General features: G+C 36.8%; 1 protein-coding gene and 1 long non-coding RNA gene across 3 annotated transcripts in view; one reads left to right on the forward strand and one right to left on the reverse strand.

Moving 5' to 3' along the window:
- LOC118352539 (uncharacterized) overlaps nucleotides 1-17,128 on the forward strand; it is a 99,361-nt gene extending 82,233 nt beyond the window's left edge. The window contains exons 2-6 of the long non-coding RNA XR_004809777.2: nucleotides 10,393-10,552; nucleotides 10,888-10,963; nucleotides 11,974-12,116; nucleotides 13,181-13,287; nucleotides 16,985-17,128. This is a non-coding gene — a long non-coding RNA (uncharacterized LOC118352539). The remainder of the gene's footprint in view (nucleotides 1-10,392; nucleotides 10,553-10,887; nucleotides 10,964-11,973; nucleotides 12,117-13,180; nucleotides 13,288-16,984) is intronic.
- PDZRN4 (PDZ domain containing ring finger 4) overlaps nucleotides 1-21,549 on the reverse strand; it is a 355,118-nt gene that overhangs the window by 12,564 nt on the left and 321,005 nt on the right. For both annotated transcript variants that reach the window (XM_025477277.3, XM_049102643.1), the window contains 3 exons: nucleotides 9,783-9,881; nucleotides 7,290-7,352; nucleotides 21-122 (listed from right to left, as the gene is read on the reverse strand). In XM_025477277.3, coding sequence (XP_025333062.2) covers nucleotides 21-122; nucleotides 7,290-7,352; nucleotides 9,783-9,881 — 264 coding nt within the window. The remainder of the gene's footprint in view (nucleotides 1-20; nucleotides 123-7,289; nucleotides 7,353-9,782; nucleotides 9,882-21,549) is intronic.

The following is a 21,549-nucleotide window of genomic DNA, read 5'->3' on the forward strand; positions in this document are numbered from 1 at the left end:
TTTTTGATCTCTGCTCTGACCTGAATCTCTGGCCTTGCTACGAGCAGCACGATTCTCTTGCACTCATCGCTAGACAGCAATGCCACTGCTTCTTCTCGATTCTGGACATCTTCCCCATTTATCTAGAAAACAAATGAAAGTGGCACATTAGTTTCCATTTCCACAATGCTGCACACAATAAATGGCAAATATCAGCTCATTTATGGTGAATGTATGGACAATGAAGCTCACACAATGGGCTCATCTTCAGCCCCTCAGTGGTAAGTGCCTTCACTCAATTACGCGCTTACTGTAAGAGCCATATCGATCCCTGAAGGATGGCGGGCATCAGAGGAAGCAGTTATGTTCATAAATGTCCAACCTGCGCCCTGGCAACATACATCTAGCAACACAATTAACCAGCCCCTGACAGGTGACGTTCATCTTTCTCCGCTCAGAGTAATGGAAGTGTCACTCTGAGATAATAGTGCTGGGGGAAGCGGACCTGGCAATCCCACAACTGAAATCCGTCATCCTGCATGCCTGCTACGAGCCAATTAGAGAGCTACAGTATTATCTCTCACCAGGCAATGCTCCCAGGCCACCGCTGATTGCATTTTCATTTAATCATCTCATATTTGTGTGGGTCTGACTCAGTTGTCCCAATCACTCTCAGGATAGCTTTCAGTGCTTAACTAATCAAACAAAGGACGGTTCATCAGTAACCTCCTTATCAATACTCCAGTTCTTTCTAAGATTTATCCATTTCTTCAAACAACAAAACTAATGAAATATCTTAAGGCTCATCTCTTAACTGTACTTAATTAAAAAAAATAACATAGAGTAAGACTGGCTTTTTGCAAAAAACCCACGCTCGAATAAACTTTTGATTAAAAGACTACGATGGAATTCAAAATGTACCTTTTTCCCTTTTTCTAAATTCTACAGACAGAGCAAATGAAGTTTCTGAAGTTTGTATTTTAAGCTACATTTTCATGTTCAAATGTATTTAGCTCTGAGTTTACTGAACTTCTTTCTTTGGGTATTTTATATTTATTTTATTTTTATTGATTGCTCAATTCCACGGAGACAATGAGAGTTTTGATCATAGCACATATTCAAAATATGCAGAGAGAAATTTCAATTGAAGACATCACGTAATTATATCTAAAATAAGTATCAATTATTTCAACAGATTAAATAGAAAATGTGGCTGTACTGACCAATTTTTCAATGTAGTCTGCATAAAGTGGACTACTGAGATTTTCTTTTTCTGGATCTTTGGGATTCTAGTTGACATATGGGGGAAGATACAATTATTGAAACAAGAAGATATAATTATTGAAACAAGCCCAGGAATCTCAACCTTGGACCACAACAAATAATCCTGATTCCTAGATTCTTATCATACATATGGAACACAAAGAAAGCAGACAACACATAATAGTCAAGGGGGGGAATCATACAACCATATATTGTATTTTCTTACTCTGATCAAATGAATATCACCTTTGTTTTTCACCTGTCTATGTACAGGAAATTCAGCTTTTACAAGCTTCAAGCGCATTTCCTTTTTTGGCAACTCACAATAAAATTCATCAAATTAGAAAACAGAAGCTATTATTCCAAAATGGGAACTAATGATTGGGAAGGGTATTTTGTGGTTTTTCATAAATATACATCTGAAAAGCTATTTCTGTACCGAATCCAAGGCTTTTTCTCAAATAAAGATAAATTGGCAGTGGTGGATTCCACTACACCTCCCCCATCCCCAACGAAGTGTAGTTTGAAAATAATGACTTGAAAATGTTTACTTTCTTTGAGCTTTAGGGGTTTATGTCCATTTCATAGTAATTCTTAATAGTATATCTGCAATGCATCTATTTGTCTATTCATTACGGATCTAATCGTTCATCCTCCCTCCACTACTGGTGCGTTGGATCCTAGGGAGATTAAGTTGGATGCTCTCAGACAGCTTCTCTTCACCTTTTCTGTGTGAAATCTAACGCTCACTGCTTTTTTTCACTCAAGTATATACATCTAAATTCTTCATTTAAATTTCACTTACCATTAACATAAATACTTTTCATTCATGTTTATTTAATGTTACTATTAGGTTTCCTATATTAAAGTGCAGATAATAGTACCTTTCTCAAGAGTATTGTTGTAAGGGTTAAATTAGTTATTACATGTCTAGGGTTTGTATGTTTGTTTTTAGATTTTATTTATTCATTTGAGAGAGAGAGTGATCAAGAGAGCACTGAGCAGGAAGCCTGATGCAGCCTCAATCCCAGGATCCTGGGACCATGACCTGAGCCAAAGGCAGACACTTAACCAACTGAGACACCCAGGCACCCCAGTATATGTCTAGGGTTTAAACAAGTGCCCGACATCCAGGAAGTGCTCTAGATTGGCACATAGTACTCTTTTTTTTTTTAGATTTTTATTTATTTATTCATGAGAAACACACAGAGAGAGAGAGAGAGAGAGAGAGAGAGAGAGAGGGGCAGAGACACAGGCAGAGGGAAAAGCAGGCTCCATGCAGGGAACCCGACATGGGACTTGATCCCGGGTCCCCAGGATCACACCCTGGGCTGAAGGTAGTGCTAAACCGCTGAGCCACACGGGCTGCCTGGAACGTAGTATTCTTGATATTTTTGTTGTTGTTAGCATTATTATTATTATTATTACTGCTACTACTGCTATCATTATTTATTCTATTCTAATCTAAATATCTAAATTTATTCTATTTTAATCCTCAGTAAAGATTAGGTTCTTTTAAATAAGGTAAATTTATTAAAATTCATGCACAACAATTAAATCCATAGTAGTAAACATGGTTCCACTTGAAAAGACATCTATCTTATATGTATTTTTAACTCTTAGAGAACCATCAAGAAACAATGTGGTGTATTTGATCTGCAGTGCCATTACAGTTGGTATTCGTCTCTTTCCTCTGGGAACTCTGCATGACCAGAGCTACGGTCTCCAGTCCTGGCATTACGTCCTTGCCCTGGAAGGATAGAGCCTATGTTGGAGAAACACACTTCCATTCAGAATCCTATGTGGAATGAGATGAATTCACCATAGAAATCTGGTGGTGAAATGCAATCTATTGGTTCTTTTTCGAAAGAAAGACCATTTTAGCCAACTGGTTGGTGGATCCTATTGAACTCAGGATATTTGTTTGATACCCAAAGTGATATTGGGACAAGAAATGCAGCTGTGGGTTTCAGCAAAGAATGAAAAGGCTTGAGGAATAGAATCAGATAGTGCTTTCAACCTTCATTTGCTCTTGTTCCTGAAGGATGGCTCATAGCTACAGGATTGCTTGTGGGATTGCTGTGCCTGAAAATACCAGGCAGGCAGAAAGGTGAAGGATCCACAATCACAGGGAGGAGACAAATGAGAGAGTGCATCACCACGGTGTAAGGAAGACTTTTGTTTTAAGAAGAGAGAGGGAAAAAGAACCAGGAGAAAGGCAACATGTAACTTTGTTGTAAATGAGGGAACACTATGCTAGAGAATATGTCTTGTCTCATTTTCTGAGTGTGACCCTATGTAAATTTTGATTTTGAAGCAGAGATTGCCTTGGCATAGAAAAGATTGGTGGCATTACAAAGATAAATCAGCCAAATTTCATTTTTGGCCCAATCTCCTCGATGTGCATATGAGTATGTATATATGTGTGTGTGCACACATGTGTGCAGAACGCTAAAAGCCTAGAAATGGTTTAATATAGCTTCTTTTTTTTTTTTTTGCTTGAATGTACCGCTTTTTAGATTTCTTATGTTAATGTACCAGAGGTGGGTGGGTAACTAAAATTCTTGGCATCTAACCACCTATGCAATTTATTTGAAAACCCAGGAATCCAAGGCAAAAGAGGCACAATCTATTTTAAGTGTGCTCATATTTTAGTGTGGAGGGAAGGTGAATAATGTACAGAGATACAGAGGTAGAAAGAAATGGGAGGAAAACAGTTATCCAAAGGGAGGAAAATAAAAGTGTGGGAACAAATGTTGGGGACAAGTTTATGTGTAGGGCAGGGAAAGAGAGAGAGAGCTCATTAGGTGCATGAGTTTTTGCAGGGTTTTGTCACGGAGTAATCCTTAGGAACATGACTGACTTTTCTGGCCAACATGAGATTAGGCTGCTGACATGGAAGACTATATGCTTACTAATCCCAAGGAGGAAGTAAGAATTTAGCCCTCTGATCATGTATGTGGTCTTTAATTCTTCCTCCGTGAGGCTCAGAAATACCTTTCTTCATTCAGCTTTGCAATTTTGTGAGAGAACTTCCCCATATTAATTCCTGAGGACACATCTGATACCACAAGCTTGTAGCAAATGGCACAGCACATAGAACTGTTGAGCACTTGAAGAGAAAAAACACACGAGAGTTAGAATATGTTCTCATGAATTGGTTATGGTTTTTCTTCTACAGTCTCTACCTTGGGCCAATCTCATGTATTTGTGTGTGGGTGGTATCACTGGGGGACTTCGTCTAACAGACCCTCGATGTACTACTTTTAGAAAATTTTAGCTACACAATGAGGACAAGACCATGGAAGTACTCTACTTAGGTCATCATGAACAGGAAATTAAAACCACAATTGCTCTAAAGAGATTCATTTAAATAAAAGCCAGCCAGGAAACTCTAAGGATAAGAAGTAAATCCTCTCTTTCTCCCTCTCTCATCTCCCTGAGACAGGAGTCATTAATTGTTCATTACAGGGTATCCCATAATCTCCTCATCAGCCATATGGGAGCTATTTGTCTAGGGCTACAATTTTGTCACAGTTTTATTTAATATAATTTCACCATCACCCTTAAGACTCTTTGTTTCCTGTGTGTCCAAATAGATTTGAATTCTAGGCTTTTTAATGTGACATGTATTTGTTCATTAAGTGTGACATATTTGTCATTGAATATAAAGTAATCAGACGGACAACGGCATTTTGTCAATCCTGCTGTTGTTTCTTCAATGAACCAACTCCATTAAGGAATGCCTTATTATCCTGAAAATATTTTATCTGAAAACTTTATCTGCCTCCAATATAGCCAAGAATAAGGAAGTGTCAAAACATACCGTATGCATATATGAAAATACATATACTTTATTTCTATCTACCTCTACTCATAGAATTAATAGATGTAATTTTAATAACCAGCTAGATATTTGTATATCTAGCTTATGGGAAAGTGGTTAGCTGGAAGTTAGGAAGGGAGCCAGTGAGGTTGCAGTAGAAGGTGTCAAATGTGGAGAGTAGATGGTGAGAGAAAGAAGTAGCAGCTGGAATCAGCAAGAGAAAAGGACAAAAAATAGACCCAGCACATCAGAAAATATCGCCAACTATGGTGATTTCATATTGGGAACGCAAAATCTTCCAGACCTTTTTTAACCATTGAGTATTTTATTGTATTATAGGATTGTGTAATGATTGCTGGGCACAACATGACCTTGAGCATCAAAAGAAGGTTACAGTCTTTTCAATTGAGTATATTCAACTGTAGATGTTAACAAAGTGAGCACATTTATAACTGTTTCCAAATCAAAATAATAATAATAATAATAATAAAATATACTTGAAGCTTTCATTATCTGGATGATACACAAAAATGGTACCCTTATTTTTTAATGAGGCTTTATCAGTAAATCTTTACTACAGATTTTATTCATCTCTCATTCTCTCCTCTGAATACCTTTATTTCATTCATTCATTTATTCATGTGTAATTGAGAAAAATATTGAAAATATGGTAGCAAACACGACTACACTCTGGTTTCCTGACTCACTTTCCTTTTCCTTGTTAGAGCCAATGGCATATTGGGAAAGTGTTTTACTACAGGTCACCACTTAAGGAGCTATAGAAATAGAATTTATACATTCCTGAAGTTTTCTAAAAATTAGTAGGGCCATGAGTGACCACTAATTCATACTTTTATTATTTCCTAATCGGAGTCTTAGAGGGTCCTGATGAAAAAGGTGTTCTGTTGCATCTCGTTTGAGAAGAGAAAGGGTATGAAGAAGTAGTGTGAATCAAGAGTGGTACATTGAAGAAAGGAAGAGTAACAGAAAGTGGGGGCAGGAGAAGGTTGTGGTATGTACCCCAGGCAGTGTGGGCACACCTTCCTCATGACAATGTCACACCACATCATCATCTGTGTACGCAGCTGTCTTCCTGTTGTCACAGGGAGTGCCCAAATGCTGAGGTAGCATCTAACAATTTTCGAAGCCCCAGTTCTAGACAGAGTGTTGAATCCATTGATGCTGAACACAAAGCAACATTCATCAGGCTTTCACATCAAGTAAGGAGAAATGGGAACCGTAGGTCTGTCACTAAGGCTAAAAGTTCTGCAAAGTGTTTTAATAGTTGATAATTTCCTTAATTCGTCTTCTGAGTCACCTTCCCTGCTTTGTAGTTGTGATCTGCACTGACACTCAATCCTGAGGGCCTCTGATCTTATTTTGGATTAATCTAGATACAGAAGCTGGGGAGCTATGTGTCTGTCTGCAGGATTCTGTATGGGAAAAGACTTGGAGGGGATAGAGAGGGTTGAGGTGGGTGTAGGACAGGAACTTTGGCATTCAAGGTCATTCCTAATCTGGCCTGGAATTCTTTCCAGCTCCACACCCCCCTTATATTCTGCTCATCATCTTGCTTACTAACATGCAATGTAGTCAGGGTCTGCCTTTTCATATTTCCATGTGGAAAAGAAAGCATTTTCCTCCACCTGTCCCCAGCAACTCACCTGTAAATAAATAAGATTTCTTCAGACTTCTAGACTTTCAGATGGTAATGGAATGTAGGAATCCATGCTTACCTAATTTATTCTGGAAAAGGCAGCAGTAACCGCTGCTGCTGCTAGTAATACTAGAAGTTAATGTTTGTTACTTACCATGTAGTGTGCTAAGCCTATCACAGGCATAATCACATTTAACCTTTACAACAATAGTTTTATTACTGTTTTTTTTAAGATGAGGAAACAGGCTTACTATAAGAGGTTAAATAATGTGCCAGAGTAAGTGGTGGAGCTGGAAGCTGAAGCTGAGTTATCCAAGTCCAGAGATGATGCCTTAATCACTAATTATTAGCCAATAATTCTTAATGAATAATACCATTCTTATTTACACTTTTTTAAATTTATTTTTTTACTTACTCTTTTTTTTAAATGATTGCTTTTTGTTTTGAGGATGTTACTGTCTAGAAAAGACAAATTCTTTTCTTTAACATCTTATAAAAAACTAAATAAAATTAAAACTATTGAATAAATGGTAGGAAACTAAAGGAAACGACCATTCCACATACTTGTAAAATCCGATCCCCTTCTCGAATTCGACCATCTTTGGCAGCAATGCTATTTGGATCTACCTGTAATGGAGAAAGCACACATCTTCAACATCTTCAACTGGATATGCAATATTCCCCCCAGGAACTTAAAAATATGGCTTAAAAAATATTTTTTGTAAAATATATTTTTAGTAACCTAGTTCAAAATTCTCTAGTATGTTATAGAATGCATGCCAAATTTTTCTCTCAAAAATCACTGATTCTAAAAATATAAGTGGACTATTTAAAAATTAATAATAATAAAATTAAAGAGAACTAAAGCAGAAGTTAATTTGAAAGCCTTTTTTTCTCTCTCCCTCCCTTTTTACCTTTCTCTTTTCTCCTCCCTCTCCTCCTTCTTCTTCCTCTTTTTTTTTTTTTTTTTAAATATCCATTCACTCATTTCTGTATCCAAACTGTCAGACATGGTCCTCAGCTGACACATGATCTTCAGTAGATCTTAATTCTAGGATTCTCTAGACCCAGGAAATTTGCTTTCTACTAGAGTGATCTTTAAACCCTGGTTTAGCTGTTTTAGAAAAGCTGATAACTATGCTGTACGTTCATATTTATTAAGCAAATTTCTGTCTCATGAGCAGATTACTTTATAAAGAGGTTTATAACCGATGTTGCTCAAAAAATAAAAAATCTTATCCAAGTAGATTATTACTAGGCTCTACTTTACATTACATGGTGGTCTATTAACTATAAGTTATTTTAGAATAAATAGGTATTTAACGCTTTATTAGGAGTTTACCAACATTTTAATAGGCCAGACTTGAGTGATGACTTAGAGTTCACTAGGGGTAATTCCATCTATCACATTTTGAATGATGCCTCTAAGCCATTTATTTGAGCTTATTCCATCAAAGCTTTTATTTTAAGCAAAGTTATTTCAAGTGTAGCATGAAGTTGATCCATCCTATCCAGATGTTAGGTATTATTTTCTTATTAGGCGGTGCCACCTAACAAGTGAATTTTAAGTGATCAATCAAGAACAAAGACACTAAAAAAAAAAAAAAAAAAAAAAAGAACAAAGACACTATAATTACATCTAAGAAATATAAGGAAAATATTCTTTCCAAGTACATATGCTCAGTTCCTGTGGCTTCTTTTTTGTGCCTAGAAAGTTCATCTACAAAGCTGGCATATTTAAATGGTAAATACAGACTTACTAGAAGGAAGGGAGGTATGATTAATCAATTGTATCCTATTGAGAAGCTGTTCACAATTTAAAACTTTTCCTACAGAACTGTAATCAAGCTAATGCCAAACTTTGACATTTATAGCTTTGTGCCTATTACAAAAGACAATTCTGCAGGTATTTCCTTCTACTTCCTCACCATAATTGGAGGGATTAACATAGCTGTTCATTTAAAAGAAGAGGGTATAAGTCAAACATTCTCTGGAGATTTTTCCATTGCAAGAGCCAGTCAGTAAATTCTTCCGTAAAGTGATAAAGAGTAACAGTTACATTTATAGAGCTGGGTAGTTTTCTTAAGTGCATTAATTACATTATTTTTTCCATATCCTAAATACCTTCATAAAAGCAATAAGATAAGCAATATTGTATCAAGTTTCTAGTTAAGGAAGCTGAAGCTCAGTGAGTCAGGTAATGATGTTAAGATTATGGCCAAGAATACTTGGAACAGCATGGGACATTAATTAATATCTAGCTTGTCTAACTTCTTTTTCACATATATACATATATACATACATACAGAGTTTCACACACAGATATGTGTGTGCATACACACATACATACATGGAGGAATTAGACAATACACATACATCTATGTACATATGTATTTGCATATGTATATACATATATAATTTCAGTCATATAAACATATAATGAAATTATACCTACTATTTTTCACAAAATGATTCCTTTGGGAGTCTTAAAAAATCACCTATAACAGTGGATTTTGTTTCACATTGTTTTCAAAGTAATTAGCACTGAGTGTTTTACATTTAGGTACCTCACTTTCTGACAGTGATTACAGGGTTGAATAAAACAAACTCATAGATACATTCCTTGCATATTCAAATGTATCAATACTTCCAGCAGAGTAAAACTTGATATTTGTAATATTAGATTTAAAGCAATTAGTCAATGCTCTTGTTAACAGCACTGATAAAAAGGAATGGAGGGACGAAATGTTTGCTTGTCAGAAACTTTGCTTGACTTTCTGTATACATAGGGGAATTTATTCAAATTTAGGCAATGTTCCTGCCCACTTTTACACTTTTCCTTACTGGGAGTCTGTGGTGAAAGCATCCACATTAAACAAGCTGATAATAATTACATTACTTGGGCAACATAATTTACTTTCCTAATTGAAACTGACAAGTCCTGGAACATGGCCAATTCTTCACATTCAAGCCTCCCAAGGATTTTCTCATCCTGAGTCATTTGACTCCATTGCTCGCTGTCTCCTCCCCCTCCCTTCCCTCATAGGCATTTCTTACCTCGCTGACATAAATGCCTGTGTCTTCTTCATCATCCGTTCGGTAACAGACTGTCAGGCCCAGCTTCTCTTGACTGCTAACACGACACAGCTCGACCTCCTGAGAGAAAAACACACACAGAACGACATTTATCTCAGAAAGAAATCCCACAGCAGGACGGAGAGCTCACTAATACTCTCTGGGTCACCCTGGGAGGGTTTCATAATTACTGCCCAACATTTGAAATTAAGCTTATGTTACCAAAATCACCCAAATTTACCTTCATTATGTATTGCTCTATATTCAAGCCAGTGTTTCAAATTTTCATTTTACAGTTGAAAGTGCAATTCTTTTGTATCGAATCATAAACTTAAAGCTTAAAAATTATACCATCAAGTATAAAATATGCATAAGTCAATAAGATACTTGAGGCTGTCAAAGTAGGAAGAAAAGTGTTCATAGCAATGTTGGGAGTTACTGTGATTTTATTTGTATTTTAATAAAGCAACAGAGTTCAAACAAAAGAAAACTATAGTGAATTCTGTATCAATTCTTCTTTTGAGTTCTATACAATATGATAATAAGCATGTGTTTTGTGTAGCTCAGGCCAAGGCTTTCCATTATTTTGCAGAAGCTCTCACTCTTGGAATGAAATGGGTTCATCCAGGCTGAAGGGAGAGACATCAACAGTCATATGGGCAGAGGCAATGATTCAAAATGTAGCAGTAAATGAACATGGAAACACATTTACTGAAACACATGGCTAAGGGGCTTGAAATGTCAGTCCTTAGGTAATGTATATTGAATCTATTTCCTGATTTATGTTCAGTAAAATAATAATAAATTTCAGTGTATTTCATTTTTATATAATGAAATAGACTTGTACTACTCTCAGAAACAGATGACTTTAGGATAAATCGCATAATTCCAAGCACTAAAAGACAAATTGGTATTCTCATCATGGAGAACTTGTTCCTATTGGATGAAGAATATAAGGTCCTTTAGTAAATAATCAGATGAGATAAAATAGAGTAAATTTAAATGGGAAGAGAAGTCTGGATTAAGTTTCTGGAACTCGGGCTCTGTGGGAGTTGTAAATTTGTCTTGTTTAATGCTTTTTCTCCAGGTCCTAGAACAGGGCTCTCGGTAAATCCTGGCTGAAGGGTGACTGCTTTTATTATTCCAAATATTTCCTGGTGTCTGTAAGTTTTGGTAAAACAATAATTAAGTAGTCTTTCCTCTTTAATGGAAGATAGATTTTGCATGTGTCTATGTGTGTGTACGCATGTGTATATGTAAATGAAAAGAAGATTAGGAAGTTTGATTATAATAAGCATCCATTTAACTGTGTATTATCTGAACTAGTTACCAGGACTAAATAAAGAAAAACTCACTTAACTCCAAATAAGATGATGTTTTCCAGTACACCCTGTTGCATTTGAAGAAGGATCCTCCCTTTCAATTTTATATCTCAGTGCAGGCCTTGTCATTGGAAAATAACCATTTATTTTAATGCCATGCCATAAACCATAGGAAAATCCTTAGCAAGGGTAGACTGTCATAAGCTCTAGTGACCAATAACTTTATAGCTGATAGCAAATTAAAATTGAGATCCTCTATCCTGAGATATGTCCTATAAACTGGTAAACTCCAGGAAACTATGCAGAAGGACTTTGTAACTGGTTGGCAAAGATACTCTAAATTCCATCACAAAGTGGTTAGAAAGGGCATGGCATATGCTAAACAGTAAAGAAAAAATGGGGAAAGCCCTTTCACCTTGAGGAAGAACAGGAAAGAATGGCATGATTTGGCACCGGAGGTAAAAAATACGTACCCAGTAAGGGTATTTTCAAAGTGGCAATCATTAATGCCTCCAGAGGGAAAGAATACTTGACTGAAACTGTAACATTAGGAAGAAATTACAGCAACAAAAGAGCTTCAATTGCAGCGATGTAGTATATGGTTAAGGAGTAGAGAAGCTTATGATTCCTAAGAGGCCTACAAGGAAACCTAAACACTCCATAAAGAACTGAGATTGGGACCTTTAAATAAAGCAAATGAGGAGCTGTAGTCAAAGCTAAAATGCACTGACTTTCAGTGTCCTTGTGATAGCAGGGGAGAAAGTCCCTGTGCTGTGGGAAGACTCTTCCAGAAGGAGCTTTGTTTTGTAAGTGTTTTCTCGACATTCTCAATGGCTTTGGTGTTTGTTTAGGAGATGCACAGTGAAATATTCTGCAATAAGACGGAGCCAATCTACTGAGATACAAAGGACAGAATCCATCTATAAGACTTCAATATTGCAGATCAAAGCATCTACTTGAGACTCAACAAGGGAAGGAAGACTAAGATCCTGAGGTCAACATAATTTTTCAATATTGTCATCATATTGGACCTAATCAAACCTGTAGAATAGGTCTCGAACTTACCTATGACATCTTTGTTTTTAATATCCCACTTTTAAGACACCTGGCACCCTTATATTTCCTTCCAACTGCCTGGAGTTCCTAGAGATCTGCCTGTGTAGACAGCCAGGTTTGCCATCTTACCTATCCCCTAGCAAAGTTGGGCAATTAGTATTATCTTCTATTTTCTCACAAGCAGCTCTTAGTATATAAAGACAAGTGATAAATATTTCTTAAAGAGGTCATCATTAGTAATTATTTTTTATTAAGTTTTAAATTTTATTTCCAGTATAGTTAACATACAGTATTCTATTAGTTTTGGGTGTACAACACAGTGATCCAGCACTTCGACACCAGTGATAAGTGTACTCTTAATCCCCATCACCTATTTTACCCATCCATCCCCCCCACCTCCCTTATGGTTACCATCTGTTCATTCTCTATAGTTAAGAGTCTGCTTCTTGGATTAATAATTATTTTAAATGTTGCCCACTTAGGGTTTGGCTCTTATTAATAAAAACTGAAAATACAAAGCCTTAATTCAAACAACTTGTGGTAGTAGGATTCAAGGCTCTGATGGAGATGCAGGTGAGATTTCCTGGATCCCACAAACCACCCAACACCAGTCCCAAGTGTGGACTTTCCATTCTTTCTTTGGTTGAGAATGTTTCAGACACTGCATATTTCATATTAGTATACAGAAGCATACATTTTAGAATCAAAGTTCCTTTAATTCTATGATAAAATAACTTCTAAGCAGCTACCTGTAGAGCATTTTGTTTGGATGAGGCAAAGGTGGCTTTGTAAAGCCTGATTATCTGAAAGAAATTCTCTAGTACAGGTTTAATTTAGTATTCCTTTCACAAAGCACACAAGCCTCCGACTTCTGAAGAAACAACCTCCTGGTAATAGAGAATGTTTTCCCTAACAACTTTCATACCTTTCCCTCTGTCACTAGGAAGCTGTTTGATGAAAAACATAAAAGTGAAATGCTACCTCTGTACATTTTCTCCACAGAGACAATTCACAGGTGTATACGAATCAAAGCCAAGCGTGCACGATGGCACTGCTAACCATCCTTAAGTCATCTGTGACTGGAGCTGAAGAATTACTTCATATACCTGGTAAAACTGCATTTGTTTGGCTTAAATGTCCTTTAAAATGCTATGTTCTGGGAACATGTATAAAGTCCCTTTAAAAAAATAAAATCATAGTGCCTAACCCGGTGTGAAACTGATTCCATGGAGATTGAGGGTGGAATAGAAGGTTAAAGTTAGTAAAGCTCGCCATGAAACATCCTTCCAATCATAGAAAGAAAGGGATCTATACATGAATCAGTTGCCCTACCATATTGTGAAATTTTTATATATTTTATTATTGAATCTGAAGAATGGAAACTTAAAAAGAAAAAAAATAACCAAATGCTTGCTTTCTAGATAGGATTCTGTTGCTGGAAGAAGAACAGGCTTGCAAGTACTTACAATGGCTTTTTAGGCAAATTGCTTCCAAACCCAAGTGAGCTCTGAGGCCCATGCCAAAAGGAGAAAATTCAGAGGCAGTCAGTACCACGCAAGTCTGAAGACAACCCAGGGCCAGAAGGATGGTCATTGATGTCAACCGACCATCACGGAAAACAAGGGTCTACTGTGTCCATATCGTCCTTTGTTTTATTTGTGTTCCTGATTTATATTTATTAGACAACAGATGCATTACTATACAAGCTTAATATTAATCATATACCATTGTCTTACATTTTGTAATGTTGATCAGTAACTAGTATAATGCCATGCCGAGTTATTCTAACAAAATATCTATTTCAAAACAAGAAAAGAATTACTGGGAAGTATAAAAACTTTAACTCCCACAGCTAAGGGAAGCTAGATAGTCTACTGTGAAAATATTGCTTCAATATCATCATCTCCTCAATAGTGGAAACCAGGTAAAACACTTAATAAGAAATAAATAACAAAATCCTGGAACACCCAACATTCTGACAACATCAGATTCACACACCCCATCTCCAAACATCCATAACAAGCTGCTGCAACTCGTAACTAAATCGTGTTACTGTAGAGACAGTAGAGTAAAAGCCAAAGCAGACTGGTCACGTCTTTCCACTAACATTCTTAACCTCAGGTCCTTACTCAATGACTTTTTCTTTCTCAATGATGTTGTGAAATGCATGCAGCTTTTAATACCCCAATTTCCTTCTCTTAGGAACTCTCTGGATTCTTTGGGAAATAAAGAAGTCACATTTTTCTAGGCCCAAATTGTCTGCTGCTTATTGGGGGCTTTGAATCACTTTAGGAAGTCATGAATTACTCATTTTGAATGGATTTTATACCTTAACAAAGAAATACTAATTTTGTTTATATTGTTAATCAGAGGAGGGTAGATTCATGATATCAGTAATCAGTATTTGATGTCATAAATGCTGCACCAGGAATACAAATTGGTGACTTAAGTTGAAGGTACATGAGAAGTGATACTCCAATTCTGTATTGCCACTTCTACTGTGTCAACTAGGGAATCATGCCAACTGCATGGGAAGCTGTTCTTTGATGGGCTCTCATCCAATCCTGCTCTATCTAAAAGAAAGAACGATGGCATGTGAAACTAGGGGGAAAGCTTCTGTTTCTATCAGTTATTCTTTTGTCGCATCTTTTGAGGAAACTGCAGTTGCTTTTAGGTATTGGATCATGTGGTTTCCCTTGGTAAAAATCATGAAATCCAGGATTATTCATGGCTGACTCTTGAGTTTTGAACAAATATGAAAATGGTCATTTATTGGCTTACTAATGGCATCGCTAAATGCCTACCAGTCAATTGTGGCTGGATTTTCTGTTTTATAGGTTAGTTCTTAGCAGGGGATCTTCATTAAAATTGTTTAACATGCTACAAACATAAACAATATGTAGAAAAGACTATTCATAAAATGTCATTGCCATAGTTGCTTTTCTTTTAAAATATCCATTTCTAGTGCTTCACTGTTTGGTCAGCACAGAAACCCTAGTATTCCTGCTCCAGAATGTATGCTCTTTCACTGGACCTTGAACCTACTGATTCTTCCACTTTTCACATTCAATAATTCACTCATGTCCTCCCCTCTCTCCTTGCACAGCTCAGAATTACAGTTACCCATGATAATCTTTCATAAAAATCTACAACTCTCTTGTTCTCTGTTTCCACCATATCACCCAGCAAAAAGTCAATCATGGGTAAACCCGGATATGACTTCCCTGTGTTCCTACCTGAGCAGCTACATGGCCCTGGAGGAAATGTACAACCATGCTGATCAATTGACTCTTTCACTGTAAATTCATTACTACAGATCTCAAAAGGATCATCACTGCTGCCCAACAATCACATTATACTTCCCTTGTCAAGTTGTACCTCTTTTCTTAAATGTCCAACAGGACCTACCCATGTTCAGTTGATGACCTTGCCTCAGAACCCATTGGGTGCTAGATTATTATTACCTCAAATTTCCACTCAACCAGACATAATATTTTATACCCCTTTTCTCTGCTATTCTGCTATAGTATCTTCTCTCTGTTCACTTTTAGGCAATATCCTATGTTATGCTTCATAAAGGAAAAAGAAACTATGAAATAGAAACTGCTGCTTCTTCTGCTCAGTATATCAACCTAAATATACCTGTATCTATCCTGTGGGATATTCCTCTATTACAATGAAAGGGAGAGGTCCAACTCTCTCAAAGGCCAATGTTTCCACTCAAGCTCTGTAAACCACTCCCTTTTTTCCCCAAGACTTTTTCTCTTTAAATTATTCCCTTTCTCCTGTATTATCAGTTTCTCTTTCCTTAGCAGATTATTCCCATTGCCATACCACACCCAGGAAGCATTACTATCAACTACATGGGGTGGGGCAAGAGGAAATCCAATACCTATGGTATGGTGGTCAGCTCTAGGTTGGAGCCTGCTGGAAGAACCTAAAAAAGTTCATTGGAAGAGATTATAGAGGTGATCCTGGTGTTCACCAAGACCAAATTTCCAAGCAGATTACAGAGACAGGAGACAGCATGTCATGTTACAGGAGCTTTAAGTAGTTAATGTATATAAATTTAAGGGTTTAACACTGGAGTAGGTGAGGGGTCATGGAGAAAAATAAAACTGGAGAGGTAGACAAGGGCCATATCATGGAAGGATGGCCACACCATACTAAGTAATTTGGATTTTGCAAAAAGTAAAGAGGAATCATTGTAAAGGAAGTAACACAATCTGATTTGCAGTGTGGAAAAATGGTGTTAGCAGTAGCATAATGGGTGAACCGCAGGGGTTAAGAGTCAGGAAGGCTAGCAGGGAATGTTTCAGTTTTGCAAGAGGAGATAAAAGCTTGGATAAAGTAGTGTCTTATCAGTCTTTAACACAGTTACTATTATTTTCATTTTATTGATGAAGAGAATGAGGCATAGAGAGGTTAAGTAACCTGCCTAAAGTCACACAGAAAGTCAGAGGCAGAGCTGGGATTCAAGTTCTAGCTAAAAGGCCAAGCCGGAATTCTCAACAGCTCCTTCCTCTGGTTCCATACAAAGTTCTTTCTCATTTTGAATTCTCAACTTAAATGATACTTTCTAGATGGATACTTCCTAGCTGTAGTGATTTAGCTGGTATCCCTCTCTATCCCTCTTTCTTATGTTGGGACCCCTAAATTCTATATCAGAATTTTACTGATTCTTACTAAATTCTTGAAAATTATTATCACTTAATCTTTTTTTATTAGTAAATTTGTATCTTACGAAGTTGCTTACTTAAAAAAAAAGTTTTATTTATTTATTTATTTATTTTTTTATATAAACAGGTCTTTGCTATGTTTGTTGTTGTATCCTACAATCCTTAGACGTGAAACAAAGAAATCCGGTTCTTGAGGATGGTGCTATGCCATCTTGTTTACATTCCTGGTGCCAACATAGTCTGGAAACTTGAGTGAAGCCATATATTCATTTATTGGGTGAGTTAACTGTTATACTGGGTTGGGATGTGGGCTAAAATCACTTTTTCAATATTTGTATCTGGATTGCATCTCTATATTTCCTATATTTGTATAATTGTATGATTCAGTAGGATATATTCAGAAAGCTGTAAAAATAATAGATGTGACTTAATCTCTTACAATCTCTGCCAACAAGAAAACTAACCAGACTTAACTAAAAGTTAAGCAAAATTATCTATAAATTACTCATTCTAAGAATTCTTCTAGCAGATTCAGTCTTTACTTATTTTACTTTATTCACTGGCATTTTCTTAGCACCTGCTATATGCCAAGAATTACATTCAGCATTAGAAACTTCTATGTATCATTGTGTTTCTGTATCAACATTATTCAGGAGTGTCTAATATTTCATTTAGTTTTGTAAAAATATGACAAAGTTGTACATTGTATAGGAATTTCTGGCCCACCCAACATTCACTTCCTCTTTTTGGAAACATGATCCTCAATTTCTTGTGCAGAATTATATTTTTCTCTTTCCTATTCTATAGCTTTTCAGGGCTTAGTTCAGCTCCAGGGCGAGGCATGTGACCTAGATATTAGCCAATCAGTGTTTTATTTCCTTAGCTCTAGTGATTTAGGCATGGGTATTTGATCCAGTTCAAGCTCATCAAAATCAGGCCCAAGACTTTTGTTGAAACATAGGGAAAGGAACACTTCTCTTTCCTGTTGTAATTAAGTTGCAAGAATATAGATCAAGAGCATATCAAAGCTTTATCTTACCATAATATACAGAGTCTGAGGACAGATTCTATAAAGAAAAGATAAAAGCCAAAAGATGGAGAAAGACTGAAATTTGGTGGCATCATTTAAGCTCTCAGACCAAGTTATGCCTGAAAGAGCAAACTCTGGGCACTTTCAGTTTGGTATACTACTACATCTCTCTTTCTTTAAGCATCTGTTTTGTGTCTTCTGTCTCCTGGATCAGAATTCTCGTTAATTTTAGAAGATGTAATTTCATTTTATAGATGAGAAAATTCAGGGACAGCATTAAGTAATTTACCTAAAGTCACCTAGTAACTATGTTTCTAAATCAGAAATTGAACACAGGTTTTTGTTTTGTTTTGTTTACTTGAAAGATAGCTTTTTTTTTTTTTTTTTTTTTTTTTTTTATCAATAGACTTTTCTAGTCCAATGATCAGTTAAGGGCTCATTGTTGAGACTGAGGCATAAGAATAAAAGAACTCACATGTGGTAAGCGGAAAGTTTGCAGTTTTTAAGTAGGATGTCAGGGTGAGCTTCATCAAGGAGAAGGTACTGGAACAGAATCAGGAAAAGGATGAGGTCTTGTCATGTGGTCATGTAGGGTAAGCAACCCAGGCGGGTGCATCCAGTGGAAATGCCTGCCAGGAGTGTGCCTGGCAGGTAGGAGGAAAAGAAAGATGGCAATCGCTCTAGGGCTGAGGGAGTGGGGAGCAGATAGGAGATCAGATCACAGAGGTGAAGGGGCTCCAGACTACACAGGACCCAACAGGCCTTAAATAGACTTTGGCTTTACTCCAAGTAATGTGAGAAGCCTTCTGCAGAGGATGACTGATCTTGCAACACTAAGTGTCTTGGCACTCATCAGATGTGTGATAGCTACTTTTTTCTTAAATTTTGTATTTTTTCTAGAGCCACACTCCCTTTATTTTTAACTCTGGGAATTACAGCAACGACTAACATTTGCTGTATTGGGTAAATTGCCAGTCACCGTACACTGATTACCCCCTGTTGACTGTTGCAACTTTAAGCAGGAGATATTATTACTATTGCCACTTTCTATGTAAGGAAGCTGAGACTAGTGAACATAAATGACTTATCAAAGGACTTTAAACCACACAAGTAGCAGAGCCAATATTCAAGCCCAGGCAGTTTGTCTCTAGACTCCTAGCCCTTAAACACAGTGGTAAAACACACATGCCCTCCACCCCTCACAAATGAGAAAAGCCATGAATCAAGAGATGAGCAAAAGGAGGGAAAGTTCCAGAGAGAAGCTACCCTTTACATGGTGAGTGAGTTCAGTGTGGTTATAGCCAAATGTACTCAGGGGGATTAATGAGATGATTCTTGAAAGGTATGTTAGGTGTGACCAATTCTGCAATGTCTAATAATGGAAGTCCTGGGCAGACATGGGAGGTCAGAATGAAAAATGTGAGGCTTTCGTGTCTACATAAACCATGAACAGTTATGAAATTATTTGTAAGGGGTTTTAGCCACAGTTTAACTTGCCCTCCAATGGTCATCTCGCTGGTTCTTCTATTATTCTTTAAGTCATTCTCTCCTGGGACAGGGGGTTGGCGGGGTGGGGAGTGTGTGTGCAGGGAGAAGAGTGTGTTGTGAGGCCAAAATCATGGTGGGGCATGAAAGAAGCTGACTAAAGGGCCTTATACAGGTGGGATGTGTAGAAGTGGGAAACAAATTGAGCCTCTGACATGAGCTGCAGCATCCACTGAATCAGGCGGATGAATATGGGACTCTAGGAGAGGAAGGCTTGACGTTGAATTTCTTTTAGTATTCTTTCATCCCTTCATGTTCAGGAAATTTAAAAAGAAGGAACAGCGCACTAACTTTTATATAAAGTACTGTGCATTCGCTGAGAAGCTCAAACACGTGTTCTCATTTAGATAATGCTGCTTTTCACCTGGTCCTGCAATCCTTCTTGTATCTCCACACTCCTGGTGTTTGTAAGCGATCTTTTCTTTGAGTTACTGAAAAATCAGTTATTCAAAGGAAAATGTTAACAGCATTTCTTTGATATTAGCCATGTGCTTTCTGCAAAGTAAATAGTGGAAAAGGAAAGGGTGACTCTTTGTGTTTGGTAGTCCCTCATTCAATGCCTGCACTTCTTATTACGCTTTTGAGCTGGCCATGTTTTCAGGAAAGGAGATCAGTTAAAGAGATATCATCTACTGTTTGGGATGACGTTTTAAAGTAAAAAAAAAAAAATCATTTTGAAGAGGCAGGCGTTTACTTGAAGAACGTAAAATGTCTTTTACTGAAATAGAAGGGTCTGTTTAATTCATCGCTGCCTGAGGTGACGGAATGAGCTTGGAAAGGAATAAAAGCAAAATCTAAACATTCATAAAAGGATCATCAAGAGCATCTTCTAGGGAAATTAGTAAACTAGGACTGAAATAGGTTATCAATACCAACTTCAGATGACAAGCTATCGTGGTTATCACTGCTTTGTCTTAATGGGAAATGATGTCATCAGCAATCAGCATTTTGGAATATTGGAAGCCCTGTTCAATATGTGGCACAGGGGGTGAGACATTGCTTACCTTTTGAGAGATAAGATATATGGGTAAGGACGAGGTAGTGAAGAAGGCAGAAAGGAAAGGTACAGAGCTGTAATCTAAGATAAACCCAAGAAGGAGTGTGTTTAGGTTTGCTCCAAAGGACAGAGAGTTTGTAGATGATGATAGACTTACTGTGAACTTGGGCTAAAGGTCAATGAAAGGAAAATGTCTAGGACATAGTAACAAAAATGACTTTTCGAACTTGCATGGAGATATTAATCTAAATCTATCAGCAAATATTCCATTTATCATGTTTTATGTTCTGTCGATATGTGAGACAGAACACAATGACTTTTTTGGTGGAAAATAGTGCGAACCTACTGCTACCTTTATAGGTGGGGCAGATTAATTGTAAAAGTTGCACAGAAAGTACAAAGATTTTATATTCTAAAACCTATTATAGAATGAATTTTTTTCTGGAAGCGGATCAAAGTAAGGAGTCTTTTTATATTATCATATTTTATACCCAGTGTTTAAGACACAAATTAAAAATATGATCAAATAGTAAATAAAAATCTTTTTATTATGAAAATCCAAAATATTGCCTGCCCTACTATGACCACAAAAATATGGTACTTTATTCCAGCATTTGACGATCAGAAAGAAATTGGATCCACAAGATTAATTATTAAAAGGTGCTTCAAATTCCGCATCTCTAGATTAGTACCATATGTGTCGTAACAAATTTGGGGATAAAAATACATATTTATTAATTGTAGGCAACAGCTGATCCTGAATTCATGCATTATTTCCTATTTGCTGGGTTCTACATTTTTGACCCTGGTTATGACCCCAGTGTCCAAAGAACTCATCTGATAGCACCAATTCTAGAATTTTCCTTTCCTATCCCTTCTTTCTGGAGCCAACTCTCCTAGTTATTTTTTAATGCCAGTCTATTATGATACATGAAATGCACTGTGTCTTTATTGTACTGGCAATAAAATTCTAATAACATGCATTAAAACCAATTAGTAGACCTGAATATCTCCTGATCTGATGAATGAGAAAAGGAGGGTCTACATTTATCTTTTTCAGATATTATACATTGAGTTCCAGACTGGGAGACGCCCGTGTCTATGTTGACACAACAGAAAT

The sequence above is a fragment of the Canis lupus genome, chromosome 27 (genome assembly GCF_003254725.2).
Source record: "Canis lupus dingo isolate Sandy chromosome 27, ASM325472v2, whole genome shotgun sequence".
Lineage (NCBI taxonomy): Eukaryota > Metazoa > Chordata > Mammalia > Carnivora > Canidae > Canis > Canis lupus.